Source organism: Paramisgurnus dabryanus, chromosome 21 (genome assembly GCF_030506205.2).
Source record: "Paramisgurnus dabryanus chromosome 21, PD_genome_1.1, whole genome shotgun sequence".
Lineage (NCBI taxonomy): Eukaryota > Metazoa > Chordata > Actinopteri > Cypriniformes > Cobitidae > Paramisgurnus > Paramisgurnus dabryanus.
The window spans coordinates 16,977,359-16,998,428 of record NC_133357.1 but is presented as its reverse complement, the minus strand read 5'-3'; the positions used below and the strand labels follow the sequence as shown (position 1 = coordinate 16,998,428).

Genomic DNA, 21,070 nt, shown 5'->3' with positions numbered 1-21,070 from the left:
CGAATGCTTTATACAGTTTGTAACGCGAACGTCTAAAAAACTACTTTTCCCATAGTGTACAGCGTGAGCCACACGCTGGGCGAGCCTATTGGTATACTTCATGGGGGGAATTATAAAACCGTCATTGTGGTCTTCCATAAACTATATAAAAATGTTTCATTTGTACAAAATGTGGTTGTTTTTACCAAAGACTGTTAACTTCTAGCATGTTATTATCTACCGAGTCGATGTATTATACTGTGAAATATAAAAACATGTTTGTGTTGTTTCCCCGTATCTTGAATAGTAGTACATTCCTAACTCAAACTCTGCACATGTTGGTACTATGCTGTTGAACTGAAGAACACTTGCTGAACTGAGAGAGTACTGTTAACGGTACAGGGAATAGCCGGTTAGGCAACCGTCCAGCCTCCCCTAAGACTGGAAAGTCACGGAGCTCCCGCCACTTCCAGTGATAAAGTTACCGAGACGGTTTGATTTGACGCTTTTTGTTGTTAATCTTTTGCCTGCGAGGTATTTCTTTATTCAGTACCGTGGAGAGGCCAAGTAATATCGGATGTGGTGAGTTCTGCATACTTATGTGCCTAGCTAATGCTAAATAGCTAACGTGTCCGTAAGAAAACTATTGCCGCTAAGTTTTTACCGCTAGCCAGTTAGTCGGACGCCACAATTTGGCTGTAAATCTATACTGGCTACTTTAGGAAGAGCAAGCTCACGGCATGCACAAGACAATGCGCTCCATGCTTGCATTATGAGCCAGGGCTAAAAGATAAGAATTATCTTTGCGCACAAAGTTGGCGAGTTCTCACGTCATATGGTTTCGGTTATTTTTCAGATTTCCTTCATGCAGTGGATGAAGATTGTGCTAAGCTAACGAGCTTCGTTTTCACAGGCTAATGTTATCAGTGGAGCCTCGCGAAACGTTTACGGCATGTCCGTGTGTTGCTTCCTCGCATCGTTTCCCCCAAAGCTAGCAGCTTTAATAGATAGGCAGATAATCTGACACTTAGTATGCATGCTTGTCGCCAATCTTCAGACTACTTAGAAAGACAATCATTCAAGCGTTTCACTTGGAAAATACGGTGAAATTTTCATCAAACTTGCCTGAATTTGGGGTACTCAGTCACTGCGTTGTTTCTTCTCCGGCTAGATCAGTTATCCTTAAACCTCAGCGAGTTTATTTGGCCTTGTGCATTAGTAGTCTCTACAAGTCTGTGCTGTAAAACGATTTGCTGTGTAGTTAGCTGACGCTTAATGAAATGCCGCCATTCTCTATTATACAAGCGTGCAAATTGCTATTTGTAGTTTTATCTTAAAGTGGTGTTTTACAGTTGCTCACACAACATGCTGATCTATTTCCACTCTCAAGGTGCAGGTGCCTTGGCGGAAGAAAGATGCCATGCGTTGTAGGTTGTTTACATTATATGTACCTGCGTTAAAGGTAACCCAGGCAGGGTGAGATCTCTCACATTTGCTTCTTGAATGCCTCACAGGCGAGAATAAGCGGCCCACTTGGGCCTTTGTCAGATCATCCCATCCCCCAACGGTTATTCCTCTCATTTACAAGAAGAAAGCCCATGCCTAACCCATAATTTAGCAGCCATTGCCTTTGAAAAGGCACTGTTTTTGCCGGTTATTGATTCAGTGTTTTAGAACAGGTGAGATCTTCCACGTGGGTCTTTAAGATGTAGCAGAGAGATCTTCTGTCTTATGAAGAATATTACAAAAGCATCTTTACATTAAGGTGGTACTTATTAAACGTTGGATACGTGTGTTTTACAGATCATTATTACATGATCATCTTTTGTTGTATACTACATTATACCACTGGTTTCCTGGGTTTGTTAGAAAAAATAAATGTATACAGGTTTGTAACAACATGAGGGTGAGTAAATGATGACGGAATTTTTATTTTTGGGTAAACTATCCCTTTAATACTCATTTCTGTAGAGTACTTTAGTGCAATATCACTTCAGTTGGTTTTGTTCATTGAATGTCTTTTAAACCCGCTGTTTATCAAATAAGATGTTCTCATTTGCTGTTTCATTCTGCATATTTGCATGATTTTTTGCAAGTTGGTGTGAGGTTTGGCATGCCATAAGATGACTAAACATGCTGCCAGTATATCCGCGCTAAAGGCAATTAATCACAAAGAACAAATGGTTATTACCAAACCCTTATGTGTATTTAGTTTAGCAATGATTGTAGTCATAAAATAATCTAAGTTACTGCAGGTGATGCACTTTGTTTGTCAAGACAACGTGGACCTTTGCATCATTATTTAAATCAGCATTAGTTTCTTTAGAGTAAACAATGTACACACATGCAGTGTTTGTTCACCACATGGTTATGACTGTGATTGCACACATAAAAATACTGTAGCATACTTTAGTAAACTGAAATAGTAGATTGTAGTGTACTGTAGTATATTACAGTAATTACTTTATACGCAATCACTTTGATAATATATACTATAGTATTTTTGTAGCATTAATTATATTGAATTGATAAAGTTAAGCAACTTCTGTAGCATGCATACTTTATTTACTATGGTAAAAACAGTAAAGTATCCTGGAATTTTACCACTTTTTATTACAGGAATATTAAAGTATAGTACCATATTTTTTTAATGGAGGCTGTTTGAGGGTAAACTTGCATGTAAATGGCAAATATACTACATCCTTATGGGCTAATACTTTAATACGTAGCTGAATGTATATAGTTCATTTCAATAAGCACCAGTGCGTCGATTCTAGAACACTGATGTCCCGGCTTTTTGGGCGGGGTTTATCGAGTGTCATAGGCAGGGCAGCCGATGAGAGATTGCAAAGGATTGCAGTACTCTCCACAGCACCGCCTTTTCCTGTTCCTTTTATCCGAAAGGCTCCGCCCCTCTGCCACAGCTGCCATTTTGGTTTTGTTCCGTTGGCTGAAACAAAACCAGAAACGCGATACAGACAGGGTGCAGACCGGACGACAGTGACTCGGCAGGATAGTGACAGGTACTCGCAGCATCTCGCCCAGCGCTGTTCGTGCTGTTGTCGTTTCCTTCTCATCTAAATCAGCCTGAAATCCGCACCATCTAAGTTAGTTTCACACGAGGAGCGGTTTGCTGACACTGAGCGTGGACTGAGAAGGATTATTGGTAAGAGCCGAATCATTCCTCTCAGCATGCTAACAGTCAGTATAAGCAGCTGCCTATACTAAGACGTGTTTTAGGGCGTATTTCATCGTCAATACTAGCGTAGACACAGTATTATGACATAATGTATAAACGGAATGGATTAAATCGTGTCGTTTTTTCAAGCGTTGAGTTCTTTCATTCACTGATTAGCATGCGAACTTGTGACTGTAGTGCGCTAGGCCGCAGACCAGGCACTGCAAACTGCATACATCAACTATTACAAGGCATATAACTTAGCAGGTTAGCTTGTAGTTCCGTGTGTGTTTAAGAAATCTTCTTGTATTTGGTCCGGGTAAATTAGACTAAGGTTAATCATGTATGCAGCTCTCCCGTTTGTTTAATGTTTAATGTAATCGTAATGTTTGATGCTTTGACACCGCAGGTGATGTCTCTTTTTTTATCGCTAGGGAAGTGAATAGATGAAACGCATAAAACAGGTGTAACAGCTGATGTAGAGTTATTTGTTCTCATTGTCGTTAGATTTTTACGATTGTCAGGAACGGATTTATTCCTGTTTCGGTTTCACTCGGGTAGAGGTGGGTAACTGAATGCGAGATTTAATTTAAAGGCCATGGTCATTCTAGGAAGTGTTTTATTCCAGTCTCGGAAAGTGAAGTTAGTATTAAAAAATCATGGACCTTTCTTTTGCGATGAGTAATGTATTTTTATGTTTTGAAAGTGTCATATTTTACACGACACAAATTATTATCTGAACGTTAACAAAGTCTTCGCTGGCATTGATGTGGCAGAATATGTCAGTAATATAAGTCCACTTAACCCTCACGTGTAATGTAACTTTGTTAGTAATGTATAATTGACAAGTATCCTGTACCATGGTTATAATGCAAACGTGACATGCACGATCGCACCTGTATGCGGTATTTCCGCTTAATGGCAGCTCGTAAGTGGTAGTGTTTCTAGAATCTACTGTTTGTTCTTCATACAGCTGATCTGAATCCGGAAAAATAAGTTGCTTGTGATTTTTATTTTTAGTTCATCTCCTTTCTTGTGTCCTCCCCACCACTAAAAATAGTTGATCTTGTAAATGTTTCATCAGATGTGTGCTTAGTCGCACCACTCCTTTTTGATATCATATCACGTTAATAACAATTTGGACGACAAGCTGAATAGGGCTTGTGTTTGTAAAAACACTACACTGCAGTTGTGTTTTAATGAATCAGCGGTTTTGTTAAGCCAGTGGATGCACGAGCTTTCCACAATAAAAACAACACTTCTGTCCGTGAGCTATTTATAGCTAAAGAGCTTCATCTTGCAGCAGAAATCTCTCTCACTGTATGCGTTAAGGCACATTGTCTTATTTTAAATCTACTACAAGGAAAAAAATTATGCAGGATTTTTAAACGCATACTTTAAAAAAAGAAACACACCTGAAAGCAGCTTGGTGCTTTTACATAATCTTATTTTCTCTTGATGGTTTTTGTCAGTGACTGTTGGCAATCTGAGAATGTTTATTTCCTCTTTTTGTGTATTTAGTCTTGGATTAATAGACTTGAATGAAATGCAATAACCTCTTTGCTGGTGCAATTGATTTTATATTCTTTATTGAAGGAACTGTCCAGTGCTGAAATAACTCATTTATATAAGAACATATTATACAGGGTTTCTGTGTTTTTTTTTTTTTTTTAAGTGTAAATATAGTAAAATAAAAATGTTTTGCTAAATGCTAAAGTATTGTGTTTTAGTTCTTAAATCATTTAAAATTCATCTTAATTTTTATATGTCCGTGTAATCCTCATTAAAATGTTTCTAATTTTACTAGTCCAAATGTAATTAGCTTTTTTATGACTACAAATGAGACCACTGCAATTCGTAATGGTCTCAAGAAGGTTTTTAATTAGACTTAGTGAAATTTGCAGAAATCCTGATTTCAGCAGTGTGATAGATGTCTATTAAAGGGATAGTTCAGCCAAAAATTATATTAAACCCATGATTTACTCACCCCCAAGCTGTCCGAGTTGCATATGTCCATCGTTTTTCAGACAAACACATTTTCGGATATTTTAAAAAATGTTTTAGATCTTTCAGTTGATCAAATGTAATGTTACGGGGTCCACGACCTTCAAGTCCAAAAAAGTGCGTCCATCCTTCACAAATTAAATCCAAACGGCTCCAGGATGATAAACAAAGGTCTTCTGAGGGTAATCCGTGTGGTGGTGTTGTAGAAATATCCATATTTAAAACTTTATTAACGAAAATAAATACCTTCCGGTAGCGCCGCCATCTTAGACTTTTCTGAAGGATTACCCTCAGAAGACCTTTGTTTATCATCCTGGAGCCGTTTGGATTTAATTTGTGAAGGATGGACGCACTTTTTTGGACTTGAAGGTCGTGGAATATGGGTGGACCCCGTAACATTACATTTAATCAACTGAAAGATCTAAAACATTTTCTAAAATATCCGAAAATGTGTTTGTCTGAAAAACGATGGACATATGCAACTCGGACAGCTTGGGGGTGAGTAAATCATGGGTTTAATATCATTTTTGGCCGAACTATCCCTTTAAATGTTAATTTAACACATGATCTTTTCAGTCTGCGCATAATTCATCCTGTCCTTTTCGCTTTTGCGCTTCCGGGGCGCGCAGTTCATAAGCGATATTAGTCCGATACCCAATCCAGCAAAAAAACTCGGATCAGCCCTGATACAGATCCCAAGTTTCGAAATGACGCATCCATAATTTTTGATGATGTTACTAAAATTTTTGTGCTGTTTAATATTGTCTGTGTACCAAGACCATGTTGGAAAACATTTTTTACAATTCCTTTTTTAATAAGTAATCCGAGCAGTTTGTACACCTGTTTTCATCCAGGTGAAAACACTTTATTTTATTGAAACCAATTTGATTTTGCTATTTTAGTTTATTTGCATGACAGCTTGTGGCATAGCTTTTGCCAAGTCGGAGAACAAATCAAGTTTTCCTAGAGCAAAATCAAATACAGAGCAAATGCTTGTAAACTGCTGTTACACCTCCATTAAAATTAATAGTTTTTATTCCAAAAACGCATTACGGCTTGAACCCGAACTAAATGACCTGCAAGATGGTTTTTATGTCTTTAGTAGGGACGCACTAATAAATCGGCCTATAATCTGTATCGGCCGGTAAAATCAATTTCTCCCTTTTAGCTGCCATCGGGCAATTATTTAAAAACAGCTGATGATCAGGCCAGATTATATCCTGGAAAAATGCACCAGATGCACTTCTAGGATTTCACAACATAATAGTGTCGAAAAGAAATCTGTCTCTGTGCATCCCTAATCTATAGGCAATACTCTGTGATCTGCAGCGTTTGTATACAATAATCAACAAGCTCAATCTGTTTATTTGGACAAGACTGAGGTTGAGTTTTGTTATACCTTCTAGATGTCCAGCTCGCCGCTGTCCAAGAAGCGTCGCGTGTCAGGATCAGAGACGAAGACGGGATCCCACTGCTCCTCCTCTAACTCTGTCAGAACCGAACTGTCTCACACACCAGCTAACGTATGTTCGCTTAAATCAAACCATATACGCTACCAGTCAAATGTTCAGGATCGCTTGACTGAAATGATCAAGGCATATGCCCACATATTTTACATTGGTTTTGTGGCATAATTATATTTTGCCTAATGTATGTCTTTTTCATAACAAAAATTTTAAAATATCCAAAATTATGCTTTTTTTTAATGGATGACTTTTAATGACTTGTAATGGGTGGCTACTTTGATCTGCCAGCTATAACAGCTATGACTAACTGTTATTATGTGCATATCTTTATCTAAAGTGCATTTGCTGTTGTTCTGGTCTCTGTAGGGCATGGCTAAGAATGGAAATGATGCGGAGATTGACGAGGGCCTGTATTCCCGACAGCTGTGAGTTTCATCATCTCATTTTGATTCATTTCATTATTCTTCTAATTTAAATAACAGAGGAATGGTCACGTGAGGGCTGCTAAATTTATTGTTCATCTCTCAGGTACGTACTGGGCCATGCAGCTATGAAGCGCATGCAGAACTCCAATGTTCTGATCTCAGGGATGCGAGGATTGGGTGTAGAGATTGCAAAAAATGTAATTCTGGGCGGAGTCAAGACTGTGACCGTCCACGATCAGGGCGTGGCTGAGTGGAGGGACCTTTCATCACAGGTTAGTGATTGGCTAGGACTATATAACTATAACTATAAATGCACAAAGTGTTAAACATAGCAAGTATGGTAAATGTCTTTGACTAAAGCAAAATGATACAACATATGGCACAAAAATATAGCTCGATTTAGGTTTTGACTAAACCAAATGACTACATACAGTTTAAATTTTAACCAACGTATTGTGTTTTATGTTAGTTTTACTTACGTGAGGAAGATATTGGGAAGAACCGCGCAGAGGCCAGCCAGAGTCGACTAGCAGAACTGAACAGCTATGTACCTGTAACCGCCTACACTGGCAATCTCACCAATGACTACTTGACCCAGTTTCAGGTACTGTAGTTATCGAATCCCCCCTAACTACGCACAAAGTAACACACAAATTGCTATGCAATGGTAAATGATTAACTGGGTTTAACTTAATTGACGTATGTTTGATCCGCCAGGTTGTGGTGCTTACCACCTGCAGTCTTGAAGAGCAGATGCGCATTGGGGAGTTCTGCCACAGTAACAACATCAAGTTAATAGTGGCAGACACACGTGGGCTGTTTGGGTAAGACATGCATAATATTTTCATACATAACCTGTATGAATTAGATATTGGCCAGATTATGCAGTCTTTTATGATTTTCATACCTTTATCTAATAGGCAACTCTTTTGTGATTTTGGAGAGGAAATGATTGTGCTGGACACCAATGGAGAGCAGCCTTTGAGCGCTATGATCTCAATGATCACAAAGGTAACATGAGCCAAAAGACTGTGCCAAGGCACACTGAGTCATGGTGGCTTGAAAAAGTTTTTTTAACACCTGGTCATCTAAATCTTTTGCTGTGTTCACGTGTAAAGGACAGTGCTGGTGTGGTCACATGTCTGGATGAAGCACGGCATGGGTTTGAGAGTGGGGACCATGTGACATTCACAGAAGTGCAGGGCATGACGGAGCTAAACAACCATGCTCCAATTGAGATCAAATCACTGGGTGAGTTGTTTGAATTATTATTACTACATAAAGGTAATAGAGCTGTGTATCAGCAAAAATCATACAATACGATACGTATACACGTGTTGCAATGCGAAGTTTTGTGGACTTGCGGTACTATAAAGCGAGGTGATATTGAGGTACTTCCTATTTTAGGAATATAATAGGATATATTTTTAGGAATGCTGTCATTTAGAACACATCACTTTATGCAAAATTTAGTGGGGAAAAAATAGTTGTCTCTATGCAAGTACTTTCTGTCAATGTTTAAGTTCAGAGATAAGAAGAATGCTAACGTGGTTGGGATGTTACAAACGAAACAATTGCTAAGAATCTTGTATGAAAAAAACGCTATTGCATGTTTTGATGTTCGAAACCGTATTGCAAATAAAATATCTTAGCTATAGACATTGTGATGAGATAATCATCTTTAAAAATGTGCACATTTTTTATGACGTTTAGTTTTTTTTGACACTTCATTTATTTAAATATCCTTATTTAACTAAGGCTTATTCCTGGCTTTAGCTAAGCCTTGTCTGTGAAACCAGGCCCAAGTCTTGAAAGCTGTATGTGACTTATGTTTTCTGTCATCAGGTCCTTACACCTTCAGCATCTGTGACACAAGCTCTTTCTCAGACTATGTGAGAGGCGGTATTGTCACACAAGTCAAGATGCCCAAGAAGTTCCCATTTGTAAGTTGATGCCTGACTAATGTGGTGTGACTAATTTTATTTTTAAGTGAATACTTCGTTTAATCCATTTGCTTGTTTCGTCTCCCAGAAATCCCTTACCTCTTCCTTGACTGATCCAGAGTTTCTACTGACTGATTTTGCCAAATTCGATCGTCCAGGCCAGCTGCATTTGGGCTTTCAGGCATTACATGCATTTGAGAAGAAACACGGACGTCAACCAAAGCCCTGGAATCAGGTGAGCACTAGAAACGTTAGGAATTATTTCTGACTGAAAATAGCATCGGTGTATCCCCAAATGCAAAGAAATGTAATATGGTCAGTTGCAAATCTTATGCAGCTAGACTTGTGACTTGGAGAATCAAGCTCGTATTTAACTTTTTATCCCATATTTTCTATCTCTGTGTACTGCAGGCCGATGCGGACGAGCTTGTGACTCTGGCCGAGGAGGTGAATACTGCACAAACTGGATCTGCCAAGCAGGAGCAATTAGACCAGGCAGTTATCAAAAAGCTTTCCTGTGTGGCTGCTGGAGACCTGGCACCTGTCAATGCTTTCATTGGTGGGCTTGCTGCCCAGGAAGTTATGAAGGTAATACAGTGTCCTGTTATTGCATTAACCTTACCTTCAATGAATCTGAAAAGTTGTTACACATGTTCTGTCTCTGCCTTTTATTTATTGCTACTCTCACATGCACAGGCTTGCACTGGGAAGTTTATGCCCATCAATCAGTGGCTGTATTTTGATGCTTTGGAGTGTTTACCTGAAACTGAAGAAGCTGCTCTTACAGAAGAAGAGTGTGCACCTGTGAGTTCCTCTAACACACCTTTAAGAAATACAAACATAACTTCAAGTGCTGTTTCAGTGAAACTACTTTGACACTTTACCCCTCTCAAGATGCTTGAGAGTATGATGTATGGATATATGGGTTATACTATAGGTTTATAGTATGATTTATAGATTTGTTTATTGGTCTTTTTTTTTTATAGAGGAACTGCCGGTATGATGGTCAGATTGCTATCTTTGGTTCCAAGCTCCAAGAGTTGTTAGCCAAACAGCGATATTTTCTGGTAAGGAATTAAAGCTGTTATCAAAATAAGTGATTGTTGCTTTTTGGAGGCCACTTAACATAAAAGCTATAAGTCACATTTACACGGTTTCAGTACTATTGTACAGCCCTTTTAGTTTCTGATGAGTTTTTATTTCCTTTTCTGTGTTCAGGTTGGTGCTGGTGCCATTGGCTGTGAGCTGCTAAAAAACTTTGCTATGATGGGCCTTGCCAGTGGTGGTGGGGAGGTGATAGTGACAGACATGGACACCATAGAGAAGTCAAACCTCAATCGTCAGTTTCTCTTCAGGCCATGGGATGTCTCAGTGAGTGTTGTCTTATGTTATTACAAATAATGTGTGAGTTGATTGCTATTTTGATGGTTATTTGCTTTCAGTAGACATTGATGTCGGTGTTGCTTATTGAGGGATCTACTTTACAAATAAAAACTGGCTTACTACTTGGCGATCTGACTTCAGACAAATTTAGTTTGAAGTCAGAGGAAGAGAGAATTTTTATTAAAGCTATTTTGAACCTGAGATAGCAGGAGTGTGCCGCGGTAGCTGATTGACTCGCGCTGGATTTATAACACAAGACGAAATGACAGAAACGGTATGCAGCGTGATAATCGCTTTGCCTGGCTTATCTTGTTTTTAAAATTTATTGAATCCAAAACTCAATTAAAAACTATTAATTTCTGTGCAATTAATATCTAATTCATAGTACATATAAACTATGACTGCTATGTAGTGTTGGGCGATAAGCCCTATTTTGAGATCGTCAGCCAGTGAGATCGACGATACATGATAGTGTCCATGCAGTGCTAGGTGGTGTTCATGGGGCGCCCATTCAGGTCCGAGCAAGAGTCCCAAGTAGAGGTCTTCTCGGGTCCAAAGAAATGTACCCGACCCGAAATGACCCGAATCACTTCATACCCGAACCCGACGTGCATAAATAAAAAATTTTTAAAGAAAGAGTCCGACCCGAACTAGTGAAAAGTTTTTTTTTTAACCCGACTGGAACCGAATGTAAACGGCACTGACATGTGTGCATTCTGCAGACCCACGCGCAGCAGTCAGACAGAAAGAAACTCCGGTGGCCTTGCAACCAATTTGGCGAGCTGCTCCATTCGTTTTACTTTGTTATCTGACGACGACACCAACGTAACCGCTAAAATGTACATTTATAATTGACTGACATGTTTGTCTCAACGAAAATGAACCTTCCGACAACCACACAATGTCGCAAGTGCTCTTGGCAAACAGATGAGAGGTTTGAAAAGGACATTGACGCACACAGGCGAGAGAGTTCGGGTCTTCTTGGGTCCGTTCAGAAAAAACACATTCATTTTTAAATTACCCGAGACCCGATGCCGCTATTATTGTACCCGACCCGTGTCCGAGGCACATGTGAAACTTTTAGACCCGAACCCGATTGGGTCTCGGGTCGGACCTCGGGTTTTCGGATCTAAGTGGACCCGTGAAGACCTCTAGTCCCAAGATGCGCACATTGAGTCCACATGTGTGCGAGAAGAAAGCCGCATGCTTTACAACCTCTCACGCGTAAAGCGGAGCCCATAAATCCTCTCATGTGAGGAAAAGCATGCAATGCCCATGTTGATGTGAAATTATGATATTATATTTTTGACGGAGGTTGCATTAGAGGCTGTTGCGTCTGAGCTCCCCATATGTTAATATATTTAAAAGTTATGTCCAGATAGCAGAGAGAGCAAGGCATTATTTCCCCCATTAACTTCTTAACACGCACCGGCCCGGCGGCGGTCCCTAGGGGGCGTTTTTACGTGTTTTTGTACTTTGTTTAACATCAAATATTCAATCAACAATCATAAACTTTGCATTATTTGAAAGTTTAAACACTCAAAATTCATGTTCTGAGCTTATTTTTGCAATCAATACACTGGTGTGGATAAGATTAAATAAAATGCAGACGGAATGCATATAAAAAAATTTGTGGGTACTCACATGTCTTGCCATATGGTTCTGATCATCTCTGACAATTCCCAAAAACTTCAACGTACATTGCAACGTAAGGGTCCACTCTTCAAAAAGCATCCCACGTTTTAATCCAAAACAACGAAAAATAGTGATAAATCCAGCAATACCCTCCTTTAATTACATCCGCGCGTCCGCTAAGTATGATCGATCATGTTTATTTTCTATCAAATATCGAGTTTTATCAGTGAAAATCCATCTCTTCCTGCTTCGTTGGACTCTTCCGATAAATATCCCGCCCTATTTTTCTGTTTTGTTCAATCAGATAAGGTTTGACAACTCAAAATGAATCGGGAACACCGATTTGCCCAGACAGATGTCCTTCAACTAACCATAGGCTTTTGACTGGATTACGCCAAAACAAAGCCAGCCAATGCTTAGCCAGCAAAGTTTTGATGGGCAGGGGTAGTAACCAATCATGAAACGATTACAAGGATTCAAATTACGTCAGTAAAGTGTACTTCTGCGCAAATCTACAGAAGCGCATGGAGAGGAATGCCCACGCCCCCTCCCTGCGCGTTTCTTTGTTTGGGTAGCATAGCAGCCGGCTAGGCTCTCCGGAGCCGCTGAGAAACCTCTCAAAGGTTAGATATAACATCTCCATTGTGGATTGTCGACTGCAGAGGACTTGTTTGTGTTGAGAGTGTTTTGGAGAAGTTGATAAAGAGCATGATCGCGGAGCAAAGATACAAGATTGGATATAAACGAAACCGCGTCGTCGACGAGAGATGGACCGGACTATGAGCTCAGCTGCGCTCGCTTGGATAAAGTAAGTGGATTCTTTTGTTCATTAGTTATTTTACGTTACATTTCTAGTTTCTTGTTAGCTGTTTTGATTATAAAGTAACAGTGGAGATGACTAAAATACGAGTTTTACATGGTTTCATTTTCCATGACATGTTATATAAATGAATCATTTTTATAGCTATATGAATCAAATGCACAGAATATACAAACTAAAAACAAGATATGTGGTGGAAAATATGAGTATTACCAGCTGAGAAATATAGGTTATTTGGCAAACATAAGACATTTGTAATTATAAATATATTCATGTAATGTGTGTATGTGTGTATGTATTATGTTCATGTATATTACATCATAGTTTCTCATACAAATAGTTGTATGTCTCTAACTTTTGACTCAAACTAAAATCCTCTCTTGCTTTGTGTGTGTCTGTGTTGTGTTGTGTTGTGTTGTGATGTGATGTGATGTAACAGGTCTTCAGCTGACATCCAGAGGAGGACTGGAATCTGGAGTGCATTCATGAGCGACCACATTCAAAATAGCAAGTATTTTGTTATAATGTGCAAATGTTTTTTCTGAAATAGTTTTTTCTATGTGCTTTGGTGGGCAGAGAAGTTCTGAATTGATATACATCATGTAATATGTAGTCCTGACTCATTTTCTTTTGATAATCATGTCATTTTGTTATCATGTGTATATTTGGAGTTTCCAAGTGCACTTTTTCTGAAAGGACGCCTGGACTTTTTTGAAATAAAAGCTCACAGAAACAACATTTTTTGGAGTATCATTCTCAAATTTGAATCACAGCATGGTCAGACATTCAGTTTACCTATATGGTGTCCCCAGGTGTCTCAGATGACCATTTCATACCTTTTTTGCTAAGTGAATGTTATTTAAAGAAAAACGGAAGTCATTTAATGTATATTTTACCTTGTTTTACTCTGTTTCTTTACTACTCTGAGTTGTTATGACTATTAGGCAACAATATGTCAAGTGTCTAGTTTCAAACAAGACCAGAATTATGAATATAGACCATAGGGTTTAAGAGCTGCAGACGTTTTAGTTTGGAGTTGTCGTTTTTCAGAAAATGCTCAAAAATAGAAGTGCTGGCTAACAGGTTAATTATAGTAACTTAAAGTATTATCATATTGCGTATTAGATTATTTAGAAAGTAATTGCAAATTGCAACTCCAATCGGTCTTGTAAAACATTGCTATTATGACTGCAACAGCAGAATGATTCTTATCATAAATGTTGGTGCTGTTGACTCGTATAACCAAGTGACTCATGATTACTATGTCTATTTACTGAGCAGAAGATGAAGAGCGATACGGCCGCTGCAGCCGTGAAGCAGATGAACCCATCAGTCCGTGTCACAAGCCATCAGAACCGTGTAGGACCTGACACAGAGAAGGTCTATGATGATGAATTCTTTGATACCTTAGACGGCGTGGCAAACGCTCTTGACAACGTCGATGCCCGTAAGTGAAATATCAGAACATCACAGAAGTGTTTAGTCAAGAAGCATCTCTGCACAGCCGGTATGAGTAGATCTTGCATTGCAACCATACAGCCCATGCTTTTTAAACAAATGCAGGTCTGGTTCTGCATGGTATTATAGATACTGTAGCTTTACATTGTAGTAGATGTCTCTTCTGTATGCATAGATCATTGTACAGATCAAGCAGCCAAAATGAAAGATTCAATGACATATTTCCTCCTTTTTTAGGTATGTATATGGACCGGAGATGTGTGTACTACCGTAAGCCATTGCTGGAGTCTGGCACTTTAGGCACTAAGGGGAATGTACAGGTGGTCATTCCCTTCCTGACAGAGTCATACAGCTCCAGTCAGGATCCTCCGGAGAAATCTATTCCTATCTGCACTCTCAAAAACTTCCCTAATGCCATTGAGCACACCCTTCAGGTAACAACCAATATCTTTATGTACTTGTTTCTTTTGAGACATCTCGCCTGTCTGTCATTTTTGTATATTCTTTTCAGATATAAGACCTGTTAGATATTTGTTTTAAACAAAAGTGACTTCACGGTGATGTTGTTTTGCCACATTTCTGTTTCCATGTCTTTGAAAGATGGGAATTTGGTAAGGGTGTGTGTCTAATTCAGTGGTGGGAATTCTCGAACGGTTAACATTGCTTAAACCCTAAGATGGATTAATGAGCTGCTGACCCTTAATGTTTCTCCACCTCCTCCTCCACAGTGGGCGCGTGATGAGTTCGAGGGACTTTTTAAACAGCCTGCTGAAAACGCCCAGCAGTATCTGTCGTAAGTTACCAGCAGCCTAAACAACCCCCAGAACTTTCCAGTTTTAGTTATCAAGCTGTAGGTTAATGTACCGCATCATCATTAAATCTCACCAGAGACCCGAAATTTATGGAGCGCACTCTGAAACTGCCTGGGGCTCAGCCTCTGGAGGTACTGGAGGCCGTCTATAAAAGCCTGGTGACAGATAAGCCACGAAGCTGGGAGGACTGCGTGGCCTGGGCCCGCAACCACTGGCAGTGTCAATACAACAACAACATCCGTCAGCTACTGCACAACTTCCCCCCGGAACAGGTAAGGGTTACATGTATTGCTCTTTATGCGATTACTCATTGGACTTGACCTTAAACTTATGTTAGTTTGTCATAAGAGAAATGGTGTTTTGCTTTTCTTGTAGAGAATAGGATCTTTATTAACCCTTAAAGGGATAGTTTATCCCAAAATAAAAATTTGCGCATATTTTACTCCGCTTTCAAAGGATTAGTCCATTTTCTTAAAAAAAAATCCAGATAATTTACTCACCACCATGTCATCCAAAATGTTGATGTTTTTCTTTGTTTATTTGATAAGAAATTGTGTTTTTTGAGGAAAACATTCCAGGATTTTTCTAATTTTATTGGACTTTAATGGACCCCAACACTTAACAGTTTTAATGCAGTTTAAAATATCAGTTTCAAAGGACTTTAAACGATCTCAAACAAGGCATAAGGGTCTTATCTAGCGAAAGGATTGTCATTTTTGGCAAGAAAAATAAAGAAATGCTCTTTCAAATCACAAATTCTCCTCTTTCTCCGGTCTTGTGACATGTCAGCGCGACCTCATGTAGTACGTCATCACGTCAAGAGGTCACGGATGACGTATCGAAACTACGCCCCGGTGTTTACAAGTGTGGAGAAAGAGGACCGTTTTGATGTCATTGTATGTCGTATGATACTAATTAATGTCTTTGTGTCAGTTTATTGTTTAAAAAGGTCCGCAAATGTGCGTTTCATATATGTAACACGTGACCTTTCTACGTCATTACGCAATTACGTGAGGTCACAGGAGAAGTTGTTGTTAAAAGTGCATATTTTTTATTTTTCTTGCCAAAAATGACAATCGTTTTGAAAGATAAGACCCTTATGCCTCGTTTGGGATCGTTTAGAGTCCTTTGAAACTGAAATTTTAAACTGCATTAAAACTGTTAAGTGTTGGGATCCATTAAAGTCCATTAAAAATGAGAAAAATCCTGGAATTCTTTTTCTCAAAACCCATAATTTCTTCTAGACTGAAAAAAAACATCAACATTTTGGATGACATGGTGGTGAGTAAATTATCTGGATTGTTTTTAAGAAAATGGACTAATCCTTTAAGCCATATTAGGTGTGTATGACTTTCTTTCAGCCAAACACAGAATCTTCGTTATCAATTAATGTTCTGGTTCTTTTCAGCTTTATAATGCAATTGTATAGTACCCCAATGGAAAGAAATGCACCCATCAAAAACTTAAGATACATAAGTTTATTAAATTTCATTATTTCTTCACAGCTTACGAGCTCTGGGGCACCGTTCTGGTCTGGTCCAAAAAGATGTCCTCATGCTTTAGAGTTCAGCACTGACAATGTAAGTTTTCACTCGACTCTCTTTATTATTAATGCAAAATGCAAACTGGATGTGAATTTTAAATATGTGATTGATTTACAGGATCTTCACATGGACTATGTTTTGGCAGCGGCTAACTTGTATGCAAAGACTTATGGCCTGGAAGGCTCCACAGACCGGGTAGCTCTTGCCAAGCTGCTGCAGCAAATCAAAGTGCCTGAATTCACCCCAAGGTCAGGAGTCAAAATCCATGTTTCTGATCAGGAGCTGCAGAGTGCCCATGCATCTGTTGGTAAGTGGAGAACAATTTAATATTGAACAATTGCTGAGTTGGTTAGTTTGTTAGTTTCTTCTGCTGAGCACTGCAAGTTTTGACTCCTCGCATCGCTCATTGCAGTTATTGATGTTTTTTGCTTAATGCATCTTGTTGATAATCCCAAATGGTTTATTTCTAGATGACTCCAGACTTGAAGAACTAAAGACGATATTGCCTTCCCCAGAAAAGACTTCTCAGTTCAAACTCTGTGCTATTGAATTTGAAAAGGTACCACTTGTAGCCCTAGTTTACAAGCCTGTAGAGCTTTCTTGAACTTTGTAGTTATAATGCCAATCATTTTCTTGCTCAGGACGATGACACAAACTTCCACATGGACTTCATTGTAGCGGCTTCCAATCTGAGAGCGGAGAACTACGACATTCCTCCTGCAGATAAACACAAGGTGCGAGTCCGTGAAAATGTTTGTTTTGACTGCATTACAGTTAAATTCCCACCATTGCAGATCTTGATTTTACTTTCCTAATTTCAGAGTAAACTCATTGCTGGAAAAATCATTCCGGCCATCGCCACGACAACAGCCGCCGTTGTGGGTCTCGTCTGTCTAGAGCTGCTGAAAATCGTTCAGGGCCACAAGAAGGTTGAATCGTACAAGAATGGCTTCATGAACCTTGCTCTGCCTTTCTTCGCTTTCTCTGAGCCCATAGCTGCCCCTAAGCACAAGGTACAGAGAGACATTTAATATGGTGGCCACTGCAGCAATATTTGCAGAATTATTTTAACCTTACATTTTTTTTTTTTTTTTTGCAGTACTACGAGATTGATTGGACACTTTGGGACCGTTTTGAAGTGAAAGGAATACAACCCAATGGAGAAGAAATGACACTGCGACAGTTCTTGGATTATTTCAAGGTAAGTTATGTTCGATGCTCATTGGCTTTGGTCATACTGCAGCCAAATATAGTTAAAGTCAAAATTTTGTCATTTACTCACCCTCAAGTTGTTACAAGCCTGTATACATTCCTTCTTTTCTGCTGAACATAAAGGAAGATATTTTAAGCAGCGTTTGCAACCAAAGCACCATTGACTTCCATAGACCTTTTGCGAGTAGACATCAGTTACGTCAATGTAAGCTGCGCGTGCAATGTGGCGGCGGAAAAACTGTGGAAATAAATTATACACGAGTTAAACTTCAAACTCACTTCAAAATACAGCAATGGAAAAAAAAAGATGGCCTTAATTTTTATAGAATACCGTCATCAAAGACAAACAAAGTTGTTTATGGTGCAATTAGTTTTTAAACAGACAGAATGGAGTGAAGAAATCCTCAATCAAATGATTAGAATAGAAAATAATTAGAGAAGATGTTAATTTATTTAGAAAGATTAAAGCTTTGAGTTTTACTGAAAAAGCAATAATATCACCATTTATTAAACATTTCATAATTTTTCTGTTTTGTATAATTTTTTTACCTTATATCTTCCTATTTGTTCTAATATTGTTGTTTACTAATTAATAAATGTATAAATATAGCACACACACATGATGTAGTGTGTTATTAATATATAAACAGGCCTACGCATGTTAATTTGTATGTAAACATAATAGTTTAATTGTTTTAGAACAAACATGTAAGAGATGCTTCGATGCTGCCACGCCCCATGTCACGTCCGGTCGGACTGGAAACAGAACACCAAAACAACTTCTAAATGTTCGAAAAATTACAAGAACAACCACACATAGCTAATTATCATATATACTATAATCAAATTCTTTAGTTATATTTAACTTTTAATATATGATAAGTTAAGTACTAACTTTTCTATATCTATGAATTTATTAAGTACTTACTCTGAGAAGTTAAGGACATCTACGAGTTACCCCAAAAGCTAATACATGAATGGCAAAAACACAACTGTTACAACACTGCTTATTCAATGTACAATAAACAGATAATAATAATAATGTTACTATATTCTGAACAAAAATCTCATTCAAAATAGTCTTGTATCGTGATGCACGTCATACCGTGGCCTTGTATCGGGAAACGTATTGTGAAATTGTTGGCGATACACAGCCCTAATTCATAACACTCTAAATTCACTACTGTAAGAACTTGTTAATGAGCGAATTCATGTGCGTGCACCCATGTAGTAAATTATTTTATGTGAGAAGTGTGCGTATAAATAGGAAAGACATACGCAATAAAAAAATATCTTGTAGCACAAACCAAGTCCTGTAGGCCGCCATTGTTGTTATGGTTGTCAAGTACTTGCGCATACCTGTCAACTGATTGGGTAATACTCATTATTTACGTTCTTGCACACAAAAACGACAACAGCGTCATTTCCTAAAATTTTTGTTTTTGGGACCCCAAAACATGTAAAACGTTTCTAAAACGTTGTTGGTTGAAAACGTTGAGTGTTGAGTAAACGGCCTCCAATCTGTTCTCTTCTCCTTTCAGAATGAACACAAACTGGAGATCACTATGCTGTCTCAGGGAGTTTCCATGCTTTACTCGTTCTTCATGCCTGCAGCGAAGCTAAAGGAAAGACTGGAGCTGCCGTAAGTCTTTCATTTTTATCTTTTGCAATCAAAACGTACAGAATTGATGAGATCTGCCATGAAATGTACAGCTGGATATTTGTAGTAGTAACATTACTTCTGTTGTTGTTTATAGGATGACTGAGATCGTGACCAAGGTGTCCAAGAAGAAACTGGGAAAGCATGTTAAAGCACTAGTTTTTGAGCTCTGCTGCAATGACGACACAGAAGAGGATGTAGAGGTGCCCTATGTCAGATACACCATTCGCTGATAAGGTTCTTGGGGTCGGGAGGGACAGGCTGGAGGAGCGAGAGGGGGCTCACTGGGAATTAAAAGCAAAACGGAAAGCATCTGTATGTTTGGAGAACCCAAAGAAAAATCAACAGAGGGGTGATGGTATTTTTTTAATCAATCAGTTACTGGATAATACAAGTATTATATTTCAAAACACCCCTCTTTCCTATTGATGGAGCTCTCTAGGGTCTGGTTCAATCTTAGGCTGGATAACTTTAGGAATAAACAATACATATTGATGGGGAGCATGTGAACTTTTGACTAACTTATTTAAACTGGTCATTCTAACACACAGCTTCAGTGAATGAATATATCTCTAAACTGATTATCAGTCATCTTTTACACACTTCCTGCCCTCATGATACACTTTGTGGGCACCATCTTGCTTTGTTATCAATAAAATATTGACAGACACGTACAGTAAACGTAAAGTTCATTGCTTTTTTCCCAAAACACTGCCTTGGCTTGATGTCACCTGCTGATGGGTTTTGTTCAAATTAAAACCTTTTCTTGGCCGAGGTCTTAAAGTGAGTTGGTCTGTTTATTAAACTCCTCCTCTCCCAGTGGGGATATCCCTTTGCCTCTCTGGTGTCTGTTTGGGTTGAGGTTCAGGAACTTGCACATAGTTTTTTTTTATTTTATTTTTTATGTTTTGGCAGACTTCTGGTGTACACCTTGTAGAACATACATACACTCTGTATTCTTTCTACTTTGTTAAACTCCGAAAAAAAAAAAACATTACAGTAAAAGTGGTTTTATTCTGTAATGGGAGCACTTAGTGTGTTAGTGAATAAAGTTGAAAACGTTTTCTTGCTTTTATTGTCTTTTCTTTGCTACCATTGTTTTTAAAATGTATTGATGAAGATAATAAAATCTGCAGCTAAACAAACTGGTCATCAGTAATATTTCAGTGCTAAGATGTTTAAGAGCATTCGTCTTAAAGGGATAGTTCACCTTAAAATTATGTCTTTATTTACTCGCCCTAATGTTGTATGAGTTTATTTATTTTGTTGAACGGAAATGAATATGTTTTGATAAATGATGGGAACCACACAGTTGACGATAGTACCCATTGACTTCCTTAGTATTTGTTTTTCTACTATAGAGGTCAATGGGTCAACTAGGTCTGTCACGATTATGAAATTCGGCTGACGGTTAATTGCCTATTTTAGGACTTTGCAGATTATGACGATTAATTGTCCTTTTTATGGCTTTGACATTTAATTCTCATAAATTTTTTGTTTGTTCATGAAATAATTTTCACACATTGTTGTGATTATTAAAATTTAGCAGTA

At 38.5% G+C, this 21,070-nt stretch overlaps 1 protein-coding gene and 1 long non-coding RNA gene across 5 annotated transcripts; both read left to right on the top strand.

The window, feature by feature from the left end:
• Window positions 1-338: 338 nt before the first annotated feature.
• On the top strand, window positions 339-20,664 carry uba1 (ubiquitin-like modifier activating enzyme 1). Of its 4 annotated transcripts, none has more exons than XM_065285966.1 (26): window positions 339-561; window positions 6,568-6,684; window positions 6,994-7,052; window positions 7,156-7,324; window positions 7,522-7,656; window positions 7,770-7,876; window positions 7,973-8,063; window positions 8,171-8,303; window positions 8,898-8,995; window positions 9,084-9,230; window positions 9,407-9,583; window positions 9,692-9,799; window positions 9,982-10,062; window positions 10,214-10,366; window positions 14,115-14,280; window positions 14,529-14,725; window positions 15,020-15,084; window positions 15,180-15,375; window positions 16,609-16,683; window positions 16,765-16,954; window positions 17,118-17,206; window positions 17,289-17,381; window positions 17,469-17,660; window positions 17,747-17,848; window positions 19,401-19,501; window positions 19,617-20,664. In XM_065285966.1, the coding sequence occupies exons 2-26, from the start codon at window positions 6,568-6,570 to the stop codon at window positions 19,750-19,752; spliced, it is 3,177 nt and encodes a 1,058-aa protein (XP_065142038.1). In that variant the 5' UTR covers window positions 339-561; the 3' UTR covers window positions 19,753-20,664. The 4 variants fall into 4 exon arrangements, with proteins under 4 accessions (XP_065142038.1, XP_065142039.1, XP_065142037.1 ...); XM_065285967.2 differs by lacking the exon at window positions 339-561 and adding an exon at window positions 2,872-3,002; XM_065285965.2 differs by lacking the exon at window positions 339-561 and adding an exon at window positions 2,906-3,145.
• On the top strand, window positions 10,379-13,571 carry LOC135775601 (uncharacterized). Its single transcript, XR_010543910.1, has 2 exons — window positions 10,379-12,821; window positions 13,273-13,571. It is a non-coding gene; the product is annotated as an uncharacterized lncRNA (long non-coding RNA).
• Window positions 20,665-21,070: the final 406 nt, after the last annotated feature.